Here is a 21,548-nt window from a genome sequence, read left to right as displayed (position 1 = left end):
AGCTGGGCTGGGGGGGTTAATTGGGGGAGGGCGATGGGGGGCAGGCTGACCAGTGCTGGGGGGCAGGAGCTGTGCTGGGGGGGTTAACTGGGGGAGGGCGATATGGGGACACAGGTGCCAGCTGCAGCTGGGCCGGGGTGGGGGCTGCGGGACCCTCGCCCTCAGGCAGCCCCGTCCCAAGGCCCCGGCTCCCGGCCTGCCCCGGAACGCGAGCGCAGGGGCCGGGGCCGGGGAGCGGCTGCGCTGCCGGACCGGCCGCTCCAGGGTAACCCCGGCCGGCCCCAGCCATGAGGCTGCTCCGCGGCGGGCTCCGCGTCCTGCTCCGGCCCGGCGGCTGCCCCGGGCCCGCGGGCCCCGCCGCCTACACGCAGGGCCAGAGCCCCTCGCCCCGCGCCCGGGAGTATTTCTACTACATCGACTACCAGGGCCAGGTGCGGCCGGGCCCCGGGCAGGCTCAGAGGCCCCGGTGACAGGCGGCGAGGGGCCGGGCCGGGGGGGACCAGAGGCCCCGGTGACAGGCGGCGAGGGGCCGGGGGGGACCAGAGGCCCCGGTGACAGGCGGCGAGGGGCCGGGCCGGGGGGGACCAGAGGCCCCGGTGACAGGCGGCGAGGGGCCGGGCCGGGGGGGACCAGAGGCCCCGGTGACAGGCGGCGAGGGGCCGGGCCGGGGGGGTCAGAGGCCCCGGTGACAGGCGGCGAGGGGCCGGGCCGGGGGGGACCAGAGGCCCCGGTGACAGGCGGCGAGGGGCCGGGCCGGGGGGGACCAGAGGCCCCGGTGACAGGCGGCGAGGGGCCGGGCCGGGGGGGGTCAGAGGCCCCGGTGACAGGCGGCGAGGGGCCGGGCCGGGGGGGACCAGAGGCCCCGGTGACAGGCGGCGAGGGGCCGGGCCGGGGGGGTCAGAGGCCCCGGTGACAGGCGGCGAGGGGCCGGGCCGGGGGGACCAGAGGCCCCGGTGACAGGCGGCGAGGGGCCGGGCCGGGGGGGGGGACCAGAGGCCCCAGTGACAGGCGGCGAGGGGCCGGGCCGGGGGGGTCAGAGGCCCCGGTGACAGGCGGCGAGGGGCCGGGCCGGGGGGGACCAGAGGCCCCGGTGACAGGCGGCGAGGGGCCGGGCCGGGGGGGTCAGAGGCCCCGGTGACAGGCGGCGAGGGGCCGGGCCGGGGGGACCAGAGGCCCCGGTGACAGGCGGCGAGGGGCCGGGCCGGGGGGGGGACCAGAGGCCCCGGTGACAGGCGGCGAGGGGCCGGGCCGGGGGGGACCAGAGGCCCCGGTGACAGGCGGCGAGGGGCCGGGCCGGGGGGGTCAGAGGCCCCGGTGACAGGCGATGAGGGGCCGGGGGGACCAGAGGCCCCGGTGACAGGCGGCGAGGGGCCGGGCCGGGGGGGACCAGAGGCCCCGGTGACAGGCGGCGAGGGGCCGGGCCGGGGGGACCAGAGGCCCCAGTGACAGGCGGCGAGGGGCCGGGCCGGGGGGGACCAGAGGCCCCAGTGACAGGCGGCGAGGGGCCGGGCCGGGGGGGTCAGAGGCCCCGGTGACAGGCGATGAGGGGCCGGGGGGACCAGAGGCCCCGGTGAGAGGCGGCGAGGGGCCGGGCCGGGGGGGACCAGAGGCCCCGGTGACAGGCGGCGAGGGGCCGGGCCGGGGGGACCAGAGGCCCCGGTGACAGGCGGCGAGGGGCCGGGCCGGGGGGGACCAGAGGCCCCGGTGACAGGCGGCGAGGGGCCGGGCCGGGGGGGTCAGAGGCCCCGGTGACAGGCGGCGAGGGGCCGGGCCGGGGGGGACCAGAGGCCCCGGTGACAGGCGGCGAGGGGCCGGGCCGGGGGGGACCAGAGGCCCCGGTGACAGGCGGCGAGGGGCCGGGCCGGGGGGGTCAGAGGCCCCGGTGACAGGCGGCGAGGGGCCGGGCCGGGGGGACCAGAGGCCCCGGTGACAGGCGGCGAGGGGCCGGGCCGGGGGGGACCAGAGGCCCCGGTGAGAGGCGGCGAGGGGCCGGGCCGGGGGGGACCAGAGGCCCCGGTGACAGGCGATGAGGGGCCGGGGGGGACCAGAGGCCCCGGTGACAGGCGGCGAGGGGCCGGGCCGGGGGGGACCAGAGGCCCCGGTGACAGGCGGCGAGGGGCCGGGCCGGGGGGGACCAGAGGCCCCGGTGAGAGGCGGCGAGGGGCCGGGCCGGGGGGGACCAGAGGCCCCGGTGACAGGCGGCGAGGGGCCGGGCCGGGGGGGACCAGAGGCCCCGGTGACAGGCGGCGAGGGGCCGGGCCGGGGGGACCAGAGGCCCCGGTGACAGGCGGCGAGGGGCCGGGCCGGGGGGACCAGAGGCCCCGGTGACAGGCGGCGAGGGGCCGGGCCGGGGGGGTCAGAGGCCCCGGTGACAGGCGGCGAGGGGGCCGGGCCGGGGGGGACCAGAGGCCCCGGTGACAGGCGGCGAGGGGCCGGGCCGGGGGGGACCAGAGGCCCCGGTGACAGGCGGCGAGGGGCCGGGCCGGGGGGGGTCAGAGGCCCCGGTGACAGGCGGCGAGGGGCCGGGCCGGGGGGGACCAGAGGCCCCGGTGACAGGCGGCGAGGGGCCGGGCCGGGGGGGTCAGAGGCCCCGGTGACAGGCGGCGAGGGGCCGGGCCGGGGGGACCAGAGGCCCCGGTGACAGGCGGCGAGGGGCCGGGCCGGGGGGGGACCAGAGGCCCCGGTGAGAGGCGGCGAGGGGCCGGGCCGGGGGGGACCAGAGGCCCCGGTGACAGGCGATGAGGGGCCGGGGGGGACCAGAGGCCCCGGTGACAGGCGGCGAGGGGCCGGGCCGGGGGGGACCAGAGGCCCCGGTGACAGGCGGCGAGGGGCCGGGCCGGGGGGGACCAGAGGCCCCGGTGAGAGGCGGCGAGGGGCCGGGCCGGGGGGGACCAGAGGCCCCAGTGACAGGCGGCGAGGGGCCGGGCCGGGGGGGACCAGAGGCCCCAGTGACAGGCGGCGAGGGGCCGGGCCGGGGGGACCAGAGGCCCCGGTGACAGGCGGCGAGGGGCCGGGCCGGGGGGACCAGAGGCCCCGGTGACAGGCGGCGAGGGGCCGGGCCGGGGGGGTCAGAGGCCCCGGTGACAGGCGATGAGGGGCCGGGGGGACCAGAGGCCCTGGTGACAGGCGACGAGGGGCCGGGCCGGGGGGGACCAGAGGCCCCGGTGACAGGCGGCGAGGGGCCGGGCCGGGGGGGTCAGAGGCCCCGGTGACAGGCGGCGAGGGGCCGGGCCGGGGGGGACCAGAGGCCCCGGTGACAGGCGGGGCCGGGACGGGGGGACCAGAGGCCCCGGTGACAGGCGGCGAGGGGCCGGGCCGGGGGGGACCAGAGGCCCCGGTGACAGGCGGCGAGGGGCCGGGCCGGGGGGGTCAGAGGCCCCGGTGACAGGCGATGAGGGGCCGGGGGGACCAGAGGCCCCGGTGACAGGCGGCGAGGGGCCGGGCCGGGGGGGACCAGAGGCCCCGGTGACAGGCGGCGAGGGGCCGGGCCGGGGGGGACCAGAGGCCCCGGTGACAGGCGACGAGGGGCCGGGCCGGGGGGGACCCGAGGCCCCGGTGACAGGCGGCGAGGGGCCGGACAGACCAGGGGCTCGGGACTGGCCAGGGTTGCTGGGGGCACTGAGCGGGGGGCTATGGGGAGAGGAGAGGGGCTGTGGGAGAAGGGGCCCGGGGAGAGGCCATGGGAAATGCTGCCACCTCTCCCCGTGGGCCAAGAGCTGATAGTGGGGCTCGGGAGCCAGAGCAAACCCAGCCGGGGGCCGGCGTGGGCTGCTGGGCCGCTTGTGCCAGAGCCGGGCAGCCCCCCATTTCTGCCAGGCAGCATTTCCAGCCTCAAGTGTTCAAAATCATGAGTCAGGCTCACCAAAAATCATGAGGTGATGTAAACATACTAGATTTGGGGGGTCTTTTTATTTGCCTTCCGTTTGTTGAGCCTTTAGGGTGCACTGGGGTCAGGTTTTGAAGCTGTCTCCACGCCACTAGGGCTAGAAACTTACTTTTCCTTTAAGAATGGCGGCAAAAAATCATCACATACCCACTTGACTCCAGGAGCTGGGGCTTTAAGGAAAACAATAATTATCATGTGACTCATGACAAAATGATGAGAGTTGGCAATGGCTAATTCCTAGTCACTAGCGGAGCAGTAACCGCATCGACCGCCAGGGCCGGGTGGCTTGGAAGGATTCGGTTTTTATTGGTAAATGTTGATTCCAACAAACACTCAGGCACCCACAAAATATTTCCACCCATCATGACTGAAATTTACAGCTAAGAGAAATCCTGCTTGAGAACATACCAGGGTTTGATTTGAGGCTGTTCACGTGTGATGTTGACAATTTGTGTTTTCACATTTATAAAGATTTAACTATTTGAATCTCAACATCTACTGTTGTTAAGTAATTGTCTGACACCCCCCACCCCAACAGTTTCCCACAAATGTGAAAATTTACATAGATGAAAATTGAAAAAATACTTAAAACCCATAACTTTGCACAGCTGTGAAAGTTTAAATTGATAAAAATGATAAAAGTTTATTAATGAACATGGATATTATCAGTTGAAATTATAAAAAAAAAAAATCTGCCCAGCCTCATTATGTGGGACAAGGGGTAGCTGGGCACAAAATGAAGTTTGCCCGTCGCAGTAAGGTGAGATCAGCTACTTGGTGCCCAGCCTCCAGACAGGGAGAGCCCTGTGTCCTCCTTCCAGCTCCACTTCTACGGGAGCGCTAGGCTGCGGGTTGTCTCTAAGAATGGCCTCTTCACCCCTTGCCCTGCATCTGAGTCAGGTCTCTTGCCTTGACAGGCACTGACATAAATACAGGGGAGCAAATTAGAGCCTATTCCGCCTCTTGTGTCATCAGCAGGACGCCCAGATTCTGCAGCCACAGACTGTTGCTAAAAACTCCCTTTTTTGGTCCATGCTTAAAAACTACCACTGACAATGTGATCAGGTAGCAGAGGGGGAGCCGTGTTAGTCTGGATCTGTAAAAAGCAACACAGAGTCCTGTGGCACCTTATAGACTAACAGATGTATTGGAGCATGAGCTTTCATCTGACGAAGTGGGTATTCACCCACGAAAGCTCATGCTCCAATACATCTGTTAGTCTGTAAGGCCTGGTCTACACTACGACTTTAATTCGGATTTAGCTGCTTTAATTCGAATTAACGCTTGACCCGTCCACACAACGAAGCCATTTAATTCGAATTAAAGAGCCCTTTAATTCGATTTCTGTACTCCTCCTCGACGAGAGGAGTAGCGTCAAAATCGGTATTGTTAATCCGAATTAAGGTTAGTGTGGCCGCAATTCGATGTTATTGGCAATTAGATGTTATTGGCTACCCACAATGCAACGCTCTGGAAATCGATGCTACTACGGTAGCTTGGACACACACCACCGAATTAATGGTGCCTAGTGTGGCCGAATACATTCGAATTTATAAAATCGGTTTCCTAAATTCGAATTATATAAATTCGGATTAATCCTGTAGTGTAGACATACCCTAAGGTGCCACAGGACTCTCTGTTGCTTTTGACAATGTGATGTTAGCGGTGGGAAGCCTCCAGCTTGCTGTTTGGCTCCCAGGTGGGGAGGGAAGGGAGGGAGTTTGCAGGGCAGGCAGGTGTTGGGTCCATAGGCTTCACTCCCACCCCTCAGTAAATTCGTAGGCAGCTGTGCTGTACTCTGGTTCTTGGCCTTCAGGCGGCGACTGAGTCTGGATTGTGTGCAGTGTTGTGGCTGTGTTGGTCCCAGGATATCAGAGAGACAAGGGGGGTGAGGTAATATCTTTTATTGGACCGACTTGTGTTGGTGAGAGTGACAAGCTTTTGAACTGCACAGAGCCGTTCGTCAGGTCTGGGGAAGGCAGTCAGAGGGTATGTCTGCACTGCAATTAGACACCCATGGCAAGCCTGTGCTGGCTGACTTGGGCTAAGGGGCTATTTAATTATGATAGATGCTGCAGCCCGCTGGGATCCTCCCACCTCGCAGGTTCCTAGAGCCCAGGCTTCAGCCTAGCCCGAACATCTAATGTGCAATTAAACAGCCCCTTAGCCAGAGCCCCAGTCAGCCAGCACAGGCCAGCGCGGGTTTTTAATGGCAGTGTAGACATACCCAGCGTGTCACAGCTAAATACAAGCTGGACCAGGTTGTTTCACATAAGTAGTTGATGACTTTTCTAAGGGACTATTCAAGGTGAAGTGGCCCATTAACACCCTTCCGGTCATAGAACAAAAAAAGGGAGTTATTGGGTTATTGATTGTTGTAAGAAGCCATAAATCCAGTGTCTTTATTAAGATCATGATTTTTAGTGTCTAGCAAAGTTATGAATTTAAGCTCCGAGGCTTGTCTTTTGAAGGTGTTGTGCCGGTTTCCTGGGAGGATGAGAACTGAGAGGGCACATGTAGAGCAATTGCTTTGTGGAAAGTGTTCACCCACAGTTGATACGGTGCTTTTGCCTTTTATCATTTTCCTGTGTGAATTCATTTGAGAGCGTAGTGCTTGTCTGGTTTCATCCACATAGTTATTATGGGGGATTTAATGCACTGGATGAGGTACAGCACATGTTGTGATAGGCATGTGTAGGACCCATGGATCTTGAAAGGTGTGTTGTGGGGGGTATTGAACATCATAGCAGAGGAGGTGTCAACAGGTTTTGCATCTGTTGTTCTGGCAGAGTCTGGTGCCACTTTAAGTTGGTGAGTCCTGGTATATGGGGAGCTTGCTTCTCACGAGAGCTTGATGAGGTTGGGGGGGTTGTTTGAAGGCCAGAAGAGGGGGTTTGGGAAAGATTTCTTTCAGGTTGGGGTCCCCATCAAGTGTGCATTGTAACTGTTTAGTGATACCCTGTATGTATGGGTTCCAGTGTGGGGTGGTAGGTGACAACTAGAGATGTGAAGTCAGAGAGAGTTTCTTTTCTGTATTGAAGCAGGTTCTTTTGAGGCATTTGAGGCCCATTCCATGACGTGATCTACTTCTCTGGTGAAGTGTCCTTGTTTAGTGAAGGTAGTTTAAAGTGTGTTAATGTGTGTATCCTGGACTTTCTCCTCAGAGCATATTCTGTGGTATCTGAGTGCCTGACTGTAGATAACAGATTTATTTCTTGGTGTGTTTAGGGTTGTTACTGGATGTGTGATCTGTGAGTGTTTTGTAAGTAGTTGTCTGTAGGGTTCCATTGCTGAAGCTGATTGTGGTGTCCAGGAAGTTGATGCTGGTGCAGGAATGTTCTAGAGAGAGTTTAATTGGATGGGTGCTGGTTGTTGAAGTTGTGGTGGAAATCTACAAGGGAGCTTACGTCATCTGTCCAGATATATCTCAGGTATATCATTGGTTTCATGGTGCATTTGTCCAGAAATTCTTCCTCAAGGTGCCCATGAAGAAGTTGGCATATTGGGGAGCCATTACCCATTGCTGTTCCCATGGTTTGGACAAAGTGTTTGTTGCTGAATGTGAAATTGTTGTGGGTGAGGATGAAATGGATGAGTTTGGCGATGTGTTTGGGGTGGATATCTGAGTGTTGTCCATTGTTTTGTAGATATTTGAGGAAGGCAGCCATGCCGTCATTATGAGGGATGTTGGTGTGTAGGGAGGTAGCATCCATGGTGGTAAGGATGGTGTTCTGAAGGGGGCTGTTAATGTTGCAGAGTTTCTGGAGAAAGTTGGTTGTGTCCTGGAGGAATCTGGCCCTTTGTGTGGTGAGTGCTTTGAGGATGATTTCTATGAGTCCTGAAGTTCCTTCAGTAAGAGTACAATGGCCAGATATGATGGACCTGCCTGGGCTCCCTTGGGAGGCACGTAGAAGGTCCCTGGGGTGGTCTCATGGGGGGTGAGGTTGTATAGTTTCTCTTGGAGTTGTTTGGGGAAGGATTTGATGACATCCTTTAAATATCTGGTGAATTGTGGTGTGGGGTCTTCTTTGAGTTTCTTAGAGTAGATGGTGTCGATTGGCCTCATTGACGTAGTCATCATGGTCGAGAACTATGATAGCACCCCCTTTGTCTGCTGGTTTGATCGTTTTCTGGTGGCTGAATTTCAGGGACTGTATAGCTGTCCTCTCGGCAGTGGAGGGATTGTGGTGGTTGTGATTTGTGTTAAGGATTTCACAGCCAATCAATGTGTGTGGTTTTGTCCACTGTGCGGTGTCGAGTCAGATGACTCTTTCTTCCTGTGATTGTCGGTGGGAACACGGTAGTTGAGGGTGGTGTCATCATTGTTGTCAAAGAATTCTTGGAGGCGGAGGTAGCAAAAGATTTCTTCTAGCTCTCCACATGTTCGTATGGTATCAGGTTCTGTGATGGGGCAGACGTTCAGTCCCTTGCAGAGGACAGAGAATTCAACTCCAGTTAGGGGTCGTCGTGATAAACTGATGAGGTTGGTGTGTCATGGAGTGCCGTGGAGTCTCCCGGGGTGGTGTTCTGTGAGTTGTGAAGTTTGTTGTAGTTGATTCCACTTTTTGTTGTTGTGTTGGATGGCTGTTGTCAGGTTTTTTGTCTGGATTGTGCACTGTCGGCTTAAAGTAACAGTTCCCCAGTTGTGCCACCAGATGGTGCTAAAAAGCTAAAAATGCACATTACTGTGCCAAAGTCCTCAAATATGGTGACTGTAAGTGCAGTGTGATCCCTGCCATGACCCAAGGGGGAAGGGGGGACTGGCACAGCCCGAAAAGCCAGGGGTTTGGGAGAGGTGAGGCTGTGTCCGTTCTAGCCTGAAAGATGGTGGCGACGTCAGTCGGTAGCGTGTGGGGCGATAGCTTTGCTGAGCTACGTGACCCCAGGGAGGTGGTTGCTGTCAGGTTCAAATACAGGTCAGGCTGGTGGGGAGATGCACTTGGCTAAGAGGCTATTGCAATACACTAGCGAGGTGCCTGTGACCCTGTCCCCCCTAGCAGCCGGCTCCAGTGACTATAGCCTCCTGCTACGGACTCCCAGCTAATGGAGTTACTCTCCTAGGCCAAGCAGTAGCAGCCTGTGATCTGGCTGATGTCTGTGCCTGGGTTAGTTACTCTGTGTACGAACTATGGACAATCCCTGGGGAGCAGACTCCTCTCCGCCCGGAGGCAGATGGAATCTATTCCTTGTTTCTCTTGGGAGGATTCCTGGGTCCTTGGAGCCAAGAGCAGCTCCCCTCTGCCCCCTTCTGCTCTCCTCTGATTCAGGCAGTGTTGCGGGAACGCCTTCCAGCCTCCATTAATGCCACCCCTAAAGCAGCCAGGCAGATTGGTGCTGAGCAAACTGCTGTCACTCCCCTTGCTTGCCGGGGCTGAGGGCACCGTCCATGCAGCATCACTGCCAGGAGCAAAGGGGATCGAGGCTGGGTTTCCCAGGCAGGATAGCAGCGTGCTAGCTGTAGGGTCAGCAGGCTGGCCTGCTTTCAAAGCCAAGGGAAACTTCTTAATAAGCTCCATGTGAGATCTCAATCCTGGGAAGCATCAGACCCATGAAACAGTCTGTTTCTGGGCTCGGGAAATACCATCTGGCCCTCTTCCAACCCTCCGGGCTGTTTGTGCCTCTCTAATCTGCTAGCATCAACTGATCATTTTCCCTGCATTAACCGCATATTGCATTAATGGTGAATTAGTCATCGCGAGAGAGATTAGGAGTTGTAATTCGTGCTAAGGAAGCACCCGCAGTGCTGAGGTGTATCGGCCTGCTCTGTACATTAACGATCCTGCGAATTCAGGCTTTGGGGCTGTTTGTGGCTGCTGCAGAATCGCCCCTTTCTGCTGTGGGGAGCAGGGATGGACGGCCTCATTCTCAACGAGGCTGAGTGCCCAGAGGACCCACTGATTTCAGTGGGAGCCGCAGGCGCTCAGCACATCTGAAAATCAGGCCGCTGGTTAGTTCCCACTGCTAGAAAGAAGACCCGGGGGAGGGGACGGCTGCATGGCCGGAACATCAGAGGCCCAGTTCTCTTCACAACCCCGGAGGATACTGGAAACGCCTTGCGACTCCAGTGAGTGACTCTTTCCCTGCAGCTGGGGAGGGGGGCGCCAGGCTGGCCGTGTGTTTCAGCAGCGCCAGTTGGGATCATTGATGGGATGCGGCGACAACGTGGAGCCGTTGCTCCAAAGCAGAGGCAATGTCCCACCCAGGCGCATGTTGGCAACGTGGCAAGGGCCAGTAGGTCACACCTAATTTGTAACATATCGAGCCCTTGTAGCATCATCCTCTTTAACCCAGAGATCTGGCTCACGGAGACTGCAGGTCTCTGCTTGCCGTTCTCCATCGTGATCAAAGGGCAGCCGCAGAGCTCCACCGACCATGCTTTGCCCATGACATTGTATAGGATAGTTCGGGCATGGACTCCTGGAGCCGCAGACGCACGGCTCTGAAATGTCTCGCATGGCCCTTGGGGCACGGTCCTCTGGGGGAGCCCCCTCTGTGCTCTGGCAGGTTGATCTTCACTGTCCCCCCTCTGGCTTTGTTTTGCAGCTTTTCCTGGACGATGCCAAAGTGAAGAACTTCATCACCTGTTTTAAAGGTAACGCCGTCCCTTCCCCACATGCCCCGATTCTGCTCTCCCTTGTCCCTTCTCCAGTGAGGGGATGATTTCTCTTCCCCCGTCTGGGAACTTGGCTCTCACAAGCTAAGCAGGATTGGGCTGGCTCAGCGTTTGGATGGGAGACCGGTGGGGGAAATCTCCTGTGCCACAGGACGTAGAGACGGTGAATCCGTAGGGAGTTCTCGCTCCTCAGAATTGTCACTCATCTGATGGGACCCTATAGCGGTGCTCTCCCCTCTGGGCAGGGCAGACCCCAGTGCTCCAGTGAAGCACTCAGGGGCGCTGTGCTGCAGGGAGCAGGATGGGGGGCCGAGTGGGGGGCGCTCTCCCCTCTGAGTCAGCGTTGGCCCTACTGCCCTAGCATGGTGCTAGGAGATGCCATGCTATCAAAATCGCAATTGATCAGCTGGGCCCCATGCGCTCCCTTTCACACTGCTCTGGGGCGGGGTCTCTCCTGACTAGAGGGAGGCGTGGAGAGGGGTGTGCTGAACCTCGCGGTGCCGTCTGGCTCAGCGCCTTCTCCTAGCTGCCTCTCTGGAGTCTCAGCCGTGGTGGTGATGATACCAGGCAGTGCTTGGAATGGCCCAGGCGGCTCCTGAGTGCACTTTGTCCTCCCAGGATCTCTGGCCACCGCTGCACTCTGCTGGCTGGAATCCGTCAGACCCGGTTGTTGGGTGAGCAGGTTGCCCACGAGTGGCTGCAGCCCGCCTAGGCTGTAAGGCTACTACTGCTGCGCAGGTGTGAACGTGTCCCAGGCTATCGCGGGTAAATCTATATTCTGCTGCACTTCCTAGGCATGGAGACAGGCTGGTGCGGCTTGTGCTGCAGGAGCTGTGGGCTGTGGGGTGAGGGATATAACTCAGCTAAGTTCTCCAGCCCCGCCGCTAATCACCCGTGGGTCCCACCCACTGCAGAAACACAATCTCCCTTGCTGCTCGCAGGAGGGCGTTATTCTGGGGTCTGCCTGCAGGACTGCCTGGGGTCTGGAGCGCATGACTTATGAGGAGAGGCTGAGGGAACTGGATTGTTTAGTCTGCAGAAGAGAAGAATGTGGGGAGATTTGATAGCAGCCTACAACTACCTGAAGGGGGGTTCCAAAGAGGATGGAACTCGGCTGTTCTCAATGGTGGCAGATGACAGAACAAGGAGCAATGGTCTCAAGTTGCAGTGGGGGAGGTCTAGGTTGGATATTAGGAAACACTATTTCACTAGGAGGGTGGTGAAGCACTGGAATGCGTTACCTAGGGAGGTGGTGGAGTCTCCTTCCTTGGAGGTTTTTAAGGCCCGGCTTGACAAAGCCCTGGCTGGTATGATTTAGTTGGGAATTGGTCCTGCTTTGAGCAGGGGGTTGGACTAGATGACCTCCTGAGGTCTCTTCCAACCGTGATATTCTATGATTCTATGATTCTATGACTCCTGCGCTGACTTCCTCTGCGCTCGCTGCTGCGGTTATTCACCAGCGCACCCCTTTGCAGGGACAGGAGGGGGCGGCCCGGCTGGGAGAGCCCCACGGGGACGTTCAGGGCTAAGCCTGGAGATGATTCCTAAAATCCCCTCACTTAGCTCCTCTGCAGGATTTTGAGCTTCCTCCGGAGCCGCACTCACCCCCTTCTCAGGTGCTGGTTTTCAAGAGCTGTGTGTGCGATTGTAATCCTTAATCGGGCTCCGAAAGCCACAGCTGGCTGACAGCTGGACCCACATGTTAGTAAAGCAGTTCAGCCGCGGGGAAATCCCTGCTCCCCTGTACCAGCAGCCGGCTGGGCCCGAGACAACGGGCGAGGAGAGAACGTGATTTAAACGGGTTCAACGGGAGGTTGCCTTGATAGCAGGTCTCGCCCCTCGTAGCCTGGATGAGCGCAGAGGGGTTCGGGTCAGTGAAGCCCGTCACGCCACGGTGCCATGTTCCCTCATAGCAGGTCCCTGTTAATCTGCTACCCCCCACAATAACCCCACCCCCTTGTCCGAGGCTACAACAAATGGCCAGTTAAACCTTAAATGGGGCATTAAGATCCACCGCTACTTTCACATGAGCTGAAACATGGGATTTAGACTCTAAGTCCCCTGAGCCGCTTCCTGCCAATGGCCCTGCTTGGCCTGCCACTGCCACCACTTGGCAACACGGCTCACTAGGCTTGTTGTGAGCCCGCCAGGGCCTGGCGCTCTTCTGAATGGGCCGCCTGTCAGCCCCCCCTTGCCGTGTTCGCTGGCCATTACGTCAGCTTCCCCACTTCTTAACAATCAGGGTTTGGGGAGGGGGAACTAGCATAGTCATGAGTCCTAAACCTTCCCCCGCAGAACAGAGCAAACTGCAGCCCCCCCAACTTTAAATACATCTCTGCAGCCACAGAGACTATAGGTCCCAGCATGCAATGCTGAGTCTTCCTCTGGGCTGCCTTCTGCTCAGGTCAAGATGGAGCGTTGAATGCTGGGACCTGTAGTCTTTTTTGCAGGCAATGCTTATTCCCCAACCCCTCACTTGGCAGATCAACCACTGAACTTTTTGCCGCTGGGAGCGAGGTCTGGGTGAAGCTTGAGCTCCTAATGTGAAGCGAACTCCCCGGAGGAGGGCGCTGTTCACACTAAGCACTTGTAATCCCCTGTGCGCTTTGCACTGTTCCTCAGTAGCAGCCTTTGAACACGCAGACAAATGCCCTGGCTGCTCGCACACCCTGCTTGAGTGGCTGCTTGGGATTAGATTTAGAATTTAATTAAACCTTCCCGGGGGCGGGCTCTGAGGGTAGATTCATTAATGTCATGCTGCTGTGACAGCGGCTCATACAAAAACCCCAGCATCCTTTTCAATAGGGCAGGGAACTTTTGTGCAATGTCCATTGCCACGACAAATCGTTTTGAGGGAACAGATAAGAGAGAGCAGTAGAGGGATGGAATGCTGCTTGGGGTGAGCACAAGGGTGTATAGGGTGCATGTGTGGGCCAAACAGGCACTGCTACCGAAAAGCTCTGCCCAAAGGTTGGGCTTTAAGGTGCCACCGGACTCCTTGTTGTCGAAGGCCCATGCACGCCTGAAGTGGGGCATCCATAGGGACAGGTGTCTCGAAGAACTCCAGTTACTGCACAAGGTCCGTAACCTAGTGGAAGGATAAGAGAGAACAACAGGAGAATGGGAATGCAGCTTTGCGCTTAGAAAGTATCAGCAATTCTACTGCACTAGGCACAGGGATTCTGCTCTTCTGGTGGGCAGTGAGGTTACAGCAGTTCTGATTGGTCCGTGGCTGTGACATCACCTGAACGGTCATCAGCTAGCCAATCAGAACATGCCTTTGGACAATGAGTGTCCCCAGCCACACCATCAATAGGATTGTTTGCTAAGTGTCAATCAGGGCCCGCCCCCATGCATGCTCACTGGTGGCAGGAGGGTTACAGAGGGGTCGCTGCAGGCCAGATCTGCCTTCCAACCTTTTATGACTGATGATGGGGTGCAGGGCCGTCCCTAGGGGGCTGTGGGGCCTAAGGAGGAAGTGACAAATCCATCACTTCCAGGACCATCCCGTCACTTCTGGGACCGACCGCGGTGGGTAGGGGAGGCGGTGCCTCTCCAAACAGCCAGACGTGGCTCCGCCCCCCCCAAAGCCCCGCTTAAGCGTTGCCGCTGGGCTCCAGGGGGCTGGGGCCACACCACCTGCCTTCCCAGGGCTGGGGAGGCTGCTGCGGCGCTGCCGTGCGCTCTCCCTCCCGGCGTGCTCTCCCTCGTGTGGAAGGGGCGGGGCTGGGGGTAACCTGTGCCGCCCATGTGCGCTGGCCAATCGCACCGACCCGCGGGGTCCCCCAAAGCGATGGGCCTGGAGCGGTTGCCCCGATTCCCCATACCCTAGGGACGGCTCTGATGGGGTGTGACCCAGATAAAACCCAGCTCGACTCTCAGATCCTGGGGGAGTTTGGGGCTGACCATTAGAAAATCCTCCCGTGACCTGAGCATATCTGATCAGATTAACTGCGACCCGGCCCCAGGCCTTCGGGGGTTGATTTTCAGAGGAGAACTGTGCTGTAAACTGGACTCCCTGAAATCTGCACATCCGCTAGTCAGAGCTGCCTCGCTTCCACAGGGCTCCTCCCACCCTAGCTGGCCTGAAGGGTCATGTTTCTTCTGCTCGTGGGAGCAGGGGGCTGGAACAGTTTGTATAGTGGGGGTGCCAAGAGCCATTGAACCAAACTGTAAACCAGGGGTGGGCAAACTTTTTGGCCCGAGGGCCACATCTGGATATGGAAACTGTATGGTGGGCCATGAATGCTCATGAAATTGGGGTGGAGGTGCGGGAGGGGGTGAGGGTGAGGGCTCTGGCTGGGGGTGTGGGCTCTGGGGTGGGGCCAGAAATGAGTTCAGGGTGCGGGAGGGGGCTCTGGGCTGGGGCAGGCGGGTGAGGGCTCCAGCTGTGGGTGGGGGCTCTGGGGTGGGGCTGGGGATGCAGGAGGGTGCTCCGGCCTGGGACCAAGGGGTTCGGAAGGCGGGAGGGGGATCAGGGCTGTGGCAGAGGGTTGGGGTGTGGGAGGGAGTCAGGTGCAGGCTCTGAGCAGCGCTTACTTCAAGCAGCTCCTAGAAGCAGCAGCATGTCCCCCCTCTGGCTCCTACGCAGAAGTGCGGCCAGGCGGCTCTGCTGTGCGCTGCCCCAGCCGCAGGCGCCGCCCCTGTAGCTTCTATTGGCCGCAGTTCCTGGCCAGTGGCAGCTGCGGGGGCGGCGCTTGGGGTGGGGGCAGCGTGCGGAGCCCCCTGGCTGCCCCAACGCAAAGGAGCCAGAGGGGGGACATGCCACTGCTTCCAGGAGCCATGCGGAGTGGGGCAGGCCCTGGACCCCGCTCCCCGGCAGGAGCTCGAGAGCCGGATTAAAACGTCTGAAGGGCCGGATGCGGCCCCCGGGCCGTAGTTTGCCCACCCCTGCTGTAAACCCTGTATATGATGGAAACCACTTCAAGCCAGGGGTGCTGCAGCACCCCCAGCACCCCTAGTTCCAGCACCTCGGTGTGAGAGGAGCGACTCCTCTAGCAAAGTTTATGACCCACCATGCGTTTAAAGGCTCTGGACCAAATTCATCCCTGTGGTGACCATCGACTTACACGGGGACAGATTTGGTCCCTTATCTTCAAGTGACTGAAAACGGCAGGAGCTCAATTGTGCCATTCACTGAGGTTCCAGCAGCTGCTGTCTGTTACTGAGGGCAGGACACGGGGATGGTTTCCACAGCACTGGGATGTGAACCTCAGGCCTCGAAGCTACAAATGACTCTCCTCTGAGTCTCCCTCCCCCAGAGCCACCTCCTTTGCATGAGGTCACAGTTGCCTGTGCCTTGACTTAGAGGGGGACAGACCCCAGCGTGCGACATTCCCTCGTGAGCCGAGCCGCCTGGCGCATGCCGGAACTCGCCAGTGTTGGTAACAGTAAGGCAGCCCCTGGCAGCACTGGGTGTGCCGGGTCTGTCTGCGTGTCTCCCTTCCCACCCCACCGGGATCAAACAAATGGGGAAAACCCTGTTCTGGTTCCAGGGCTCCCCCTGTGCCAGGCTGGATCCTTTTCACAGCTCCAGCTGTGGGCTAAGCCCAGTGAGAGGCAGCTACAAGGCTGCTGGAAAGGAAACACACTGTACCTAACAATACCCAGCTCTTGCACGGCACCTCTCATCAGCAGAGCCTAAAGCGCTTTTCAAAGGAGCTGAGCATCATTATCCTCATGTGACAGATGGGGAAACTGAGGCCCAAGGAGGGGCAGTGAGTTGGCCAGGGTCACCCGGCAGATCAGTGGCAGAGCCAGGAATAGAGCCCAGGTTTCCTGAGTCCCATCCAGTGCCCTCTCCAGATGGGCATGATCTCACTACGATGGCACACGGGCTTCCTCGGGCACCTGCAGCCCTCCGGTCTTGCTCCGTAGCAGGGTGAGAGCAGCCTGGTCTTGGCCATTCACCCCGAGCCCTTTCACTGTGCGGGCTGCTTCCTAATGAGCAAGGGTGAAAGCCAGGCTTCACCTAGCTGCGCCTCGGTTTCCCCAGGACGGCTGTGGGGCATTGCTCACTGTCTGTAGGGTCTCAAGAGCTGCAGATGCAAAGGGCTTCCCCAACATGGAGATGCAGCAGCCCCTGGGAGGGTAGGGAAGGATATTTAGGGATTGCTTCACCCGCCGGTGGAATGCAGCAGCTGTTAACAGGGCAGACCGACTTGTGGGGGGGAGCACCCCTTATTGAGTCACACACCCTGCTCCTCGCAGCACAGCGCCCCTAGCGCCATGATGGGATGGTGGGTCATTGCTGAGTCAGAGGGGGAAGTGCTGGCTACTGAATCAGCACCACTTCCTGTCACATTGACATGTTCCTCGGAAATCTCCCATCCCAGAGTTTGGCCTGGCCTAACCCTGCTTAGTGCAAGATCTGGGGGAGCGGATAGGTCTGTCCCGCTGCTGCCAAAGCCCAGGGTCTCCTGGCTGCAGGCACCGCTATCCCTCTGACTGTCCAGCATCTGGGACTTCCCCCTACCCTGGCGCCATCTTTCTTGAGCTCCAGCTCCATTTCGGTCCATGTTCCTTTAAAAACTGTTTGCAATTCAGTCTTTCTCCAGCAGCAGATTCTCTAGCAAAGACAGCACAAGGCCTTTTGCATATTTATTTCATTTGCACAATTACAGGGATTCAGCTCTTGCTATTAATAACTTCTGTTCCCTTCTCCCCTACCTGTTAAAACCTCTGAGCCTTCTGCCCGTTTAACTCTCTCTAGGTCACTGATTGAAAGAGGCAGTAGAGGGCGAGTGGCTACTGTTGACTTCCCCTCGCTGTATTTTAGGTGAACAATCAGCCACAATATGTCCACCCCCTTCCTGGCGCTGCTCTGAAAGAAAGCTGTTAAGTTGCTTGATAAAGGAGGCAAGGCAAAACAAAGGAATAAAATACACCATTAGCTAACAAAAATGGATCCACACAGCAGGGTATAAGCTAATAAGTACTGGGAAGTAATTTGCTTTTGCCAAATGACTTCTCCCTGAGCTGCAGGTTTCCCACAGGCTCTCAGCAGTAGGTGCAGAGGCAGCCTTGCTGCTAAATAGTATTTTAAAGGTGATTTGTGAACGCCTAATTGCTGTAGGACACAATTCACTTGGCAAAGAGGCAGCTGTGACTTTTATTACTGCATTAGCTTTGTTACATAAAACTAACCTGAAAATGCATCTCGGGAGCTTGTGCCCCTTGAAAGATCCGTGAGCGGCAAAGCTGGCCAGCGTTGGCATGGGGCTTCGCTCCGGGAACAGCCTGGCAGCAGTAGGGGGGGTGTAATGGGCAAACGTTCCCTGGCCAAAATCAGCTTCTTCCCGGTGATCAGCCAGAGGCGAGTCCCCCAGCTTGCCTGCCTGCCAGTGTGACTTGCTGTCACCCCTCCTTTGCGCGCACACTTCCCTGAGCTACCGTCGGAGCTTGGTTGTGCTGGTGTAGATCTCTGGCGTGACTCTGTTGAGGGCCCTGGAGTTACTCTGGATGTCTGTGGGGGAAATTGAGAGGGGAATCTGGCCGGAGTTCTCGGGAAGCATGATAGGCAGCACGTAGGTTTCAGCAAGCGACTTGGAAAATAGGGCGACTTGCATCTCATCCTAGGATTCGGGCGTCCTGTTAGGTTTCCTTCAGCCCATTCCCCACGGGCCACAGCAAGATCAGTCCCTGTCGATTCACCAGCACTTCGCCCAGTTCTAAATGTCCCAAACTCCTTCCTTTGGGCAACTGTTCCACGGTTCAACCGGCCTTGCTGGGAGGAAGCACTTCTGTTCAGGAAGGAGGGGCTGGTGGCTAAGGCATGCGACTGCGTCGCTGTGTCACTGGACCAGTCCCTTAGTCTCCCTGCGTGTCATTTCCCCGTTTGTAAAATGGAGGTAACTGCACTCCCCTACATGACGGGGGCAGGAGGAGAGGGTAAACGAATGGCAGTAAGGCACTCTCATGACTGGCCTTCGTCCCAGTAGTACTGAAGAACCTAGACAGATCAATGTCATCCCCTTGCTTTTAGTTGTTGTAATTCTCTGAGGTTCATTGCTCTGTTCCAGCCAAAGCCCTCTCACAACTGAAGTCCTGTCATGTGGGTCAGTGTCCTTGCCCCTGTTGGTTAACTGAGCCAGAGAGCCATTAAGAGACTTTCCCAAAGTCACACAGCATCTCAGTGGCGGAGCTGGGCATAGCCCTCTATAGTCCTCTCTCCTCCCCTCTGTGCATCACTTGCCTTTTTAGATTGTAAATTCCTCAAGGAAGCAACTGTCTTCTTGTATCACATGTTCAGCCCCAAACCCAACTTGAGTCCAATCCAGGCCTCTGGCTGCCATTGTAATACGTACACTAAATAATGACTGGCCCATATGTCTTCTCTTATCCCCTTGCACCACCCTCGAGAACTCTTCTCTCTCGTGAGGGGTTGCACCCTGTTAAACCCTGGGGTGAATATTTCCAGCCCCACATGCACTGACCTCTGGGGCTTCCCGTTTTTAAACAATCCTTTGTGTCGGTTTTCAGGAATATGTGAGATCTTGGCAATAGATTTAAAAGCAAATGAGAACTAGACTCTGACAGATGGAGCAGGGCTGTGCCGATGCTGGTGCCCTCTCGTCTGTTAATGAGTGCGTGGCTCATTTGCTGTAGCACTCACCATGTGCGAGGCAAAAGGGCCCCGCCCCAAAGAACCTCCATTGGAGAAGACGCGAGCTGAGGGGCACAACGTGCGAGGGATGTGATCAAGGTGGCCGTGGTCACTCAAGTTAACACTGGGGTTTTTTCGTGAGCTGGCGAGGTTCTCCCCAGGCAGCCCCAGCCTCCCCATAAGCAGCCAGTTAGCTTCTTGTAGGGGGTTTAGTTGCATATAAAAGACAAAGCCCCCAATATTGGGGTGTCCGGTCACCCTAAGAGTGGAGAAGAAAGGGGGAGATGCAGAAAGAGACACGGGTGGGGGGGCTGAGGAGGAGACAGTTCTGCACAGCGCTGAAAACAGAGCCAAGGAGTTTGGATTTCATGTGGTGAGGAAGGGGGAGGCGTCAGAGGGATTCAATGGAGGAGCAAAGAACATGATCTCCTGTCCCTTTCTCTTTCCTGCTTCCTGGCCACAGAGCAAAGCCATGAAACTGACCAGATCTTGTATGTTTCACTTTCCTGCTTTGCCCACTTAGGGGGATAAGTCGGAGTCTGGCAAGAGAGGCATGCTCAATGCCAGGCTGGCCTCTGTGCCGCTCCTCTGCAACTGGGGAGTGCCCCCAGGAGGTTCAAGCACCGTCGGGTACCAAGCCATCCGGGGAGAATGGTCTGACGGGGCCCCTTGGCTCTAAAGATCATGCCGACAATGAAGGGCTAGAAGCAGAGTGTCCAGAGAGCTGGAGGCGGCCGGTAACAGCAAGGGCTGATTCCTTACCCCCATACAGCCCGTAGCAGCCTGTCAGAAGACAGCTGTGTGCGGTCAGCAGCGAGATGAATGCGGAGGCCTTCTAGTTTAGAGATGGGAATTAATCAGGAGTGATGTTTCCCGGAGTAGCTCTGCTGCCACCTCCTGATTAGCCTGCCAGAGCTCTGGAGAGGGAAGGGGCCAGGTGCAGCTTTGCTAATTTCCAAGGGAGACGTTGCTTAAAGGCCTGTAACTGCATTGCAATAACAGGCAGTGGGGAGGAGGATGCTCCCTGAATCAGAACAGCGCATCTCCGGGAGCAGATCAGTCAGCAGGCCCGTGCGAGGCCAGGGAGCCGTGGCCTCCGTCCTCCTCAGCGTCCACTTTGGGCTGGGGCTGGAGTGAATTGCAGCCAGGAGTGAGCTCCGTGCCGAGGTTGCTCCCGAGCCCCCGCAGGGAACGTGCCTTTTGTTGGCCTGGCATATGGGGCTTCTAACGAAGCCGCTCGCTGATGGGGGGAGGCGTGTCAGGTAAAACAGGCTTCAGCATTGCAGAGCGCACCGATCTAGTTCTCTGGCCTCTGACCCCCCTGTGGTGTCTCTCTGCTTCGCAGATAAGCAGTTCCTCGCCTTCTTCTTCAAACAACTACAGCTGAACCGGAGCGGGCGCTACCAGGACGCCTTCCCCTACCTCTCCCCCTGCGGCCGAGAGCACAACTTCGTGCGCTGCGACGACCGCCCCATCGTCTTCACCCACCTGCTGCGGGGCCAGGCGGGCGAGGAGCTGCTCTCCTACTGCGGCGGCGGAGACAGGCTGGTGGTCGGCTTCGAGCCAGAGAAGCTGGTGATGTTCCCCGAGAACGGGCGCGTCTATCACCCGGCCCCGCAGAAAGCCGGCGGCGTGGGGCTGGTGAAATCATCCCTGGCCTTTGAGCTGAGCCCCTGCTTTGAGTACAGCCAGGGCGCCGGCGGGCCCCCCACCCACTTCCGCTGGCAGGGCAAGCGCTACCCCCTCACCAATGAGCTGGTGCAGCTGATCCGCTCAAACAGCAGCGCCTGAGCCGGGGCGTCGCCAGGGAGGCTGCCTGGCCCTGGGGACAGAGCAAGGACTGGCCCAGAGCTTGGCCATCTGCAGCTATGTTGGCTGCTTCGCAACAGCCTGAGGACAGCACCTCCCTGTCACTCGCTGGAGCAGATCGCACCCAGCCCCCTCTCTGCAGCCCATCCCTTGGCTGCCCAGCCATATGTATGCCACTCGGGCCAAGCAACCCCGGGGTTGGCTGCTTGAAGGGCCTCCATGGGCCTCTTCTCCAACGGGGGTGTGGGTGCCCTGTGCCCTCGAACCCCATGGGCTGCACGTAAGGCTCTAGATTGGACTGGGCGGCCATGAGCTCCGAAAGCCACCTCCTAGTGGGAGCCAAAGGGAAGCCGGAAAAGCAGCGGCTCTTGTCCCCTCTGGTCCAAGCAGATGGCCAAGCCGGAGGTGAACGGAGCCCCTGCTTGCCGAGCTGCGCTGGGATTCTGTCTCTGGAGAGCAGACCGGGGTGGGGCAGACCCGGAATCCATGTTCCTTCACCTGTGGCCCTACAAACCCCCCAGCCCAGGGCCCCTCTCCTCCCTCACCCCCTCCCCATTTTAAGGATCTGCAGATTCGGTGTGGGCCCAGGGCCTGCTGCACTGCTTGGTGTGTGCTCACTTTGTCTGCCCTTCCCC

General features: G+C 59.0%; 1 protein-coding gene across 1 annotated transcript; it reads left to right on the top strand.

The window, feature by feature from the left end:
- The first annotated feature begins 287 nt into the window (after nucleotides 1-287).
- C2H8orf82 (chromosome 2 C8orf82 homolog) lies at nucleotides 288-20,895 on the top strand. Its single transcript, XM_065400192.1, has 3 exons — nucleotides 288-431; nucleotides 10,430-10,478; nucleotides 20,450-20,895. Exons 1-3 carry the CDS (start codon nucleotides 288-290, stop codon nucleotides 20,893-20,895), a joined length of 639 nt encoding a protein of 212 aa, XP_065256264.1.
- The last annotated feature ends 653 nt before the right edge of the window (nucleotides 20,896-21,548 follow it).

The sequence above is a fragment of the Emys orbicularis genome, chromosome 2, assembly GCF_028017835.1.
Source record: "Emys orbicularis isolate rEmyOrb1 chromosome 2, rEmyOrb1.hap1, whole genome shotgun sequence".
NCBI lineage: Eukaryota > Metazoa > Chordata > Testudines > Emydidae > Emys > Emys orbicularis.
This window is presented reverse-complemented; position numbering and strand designations above follow the sequence as displayed.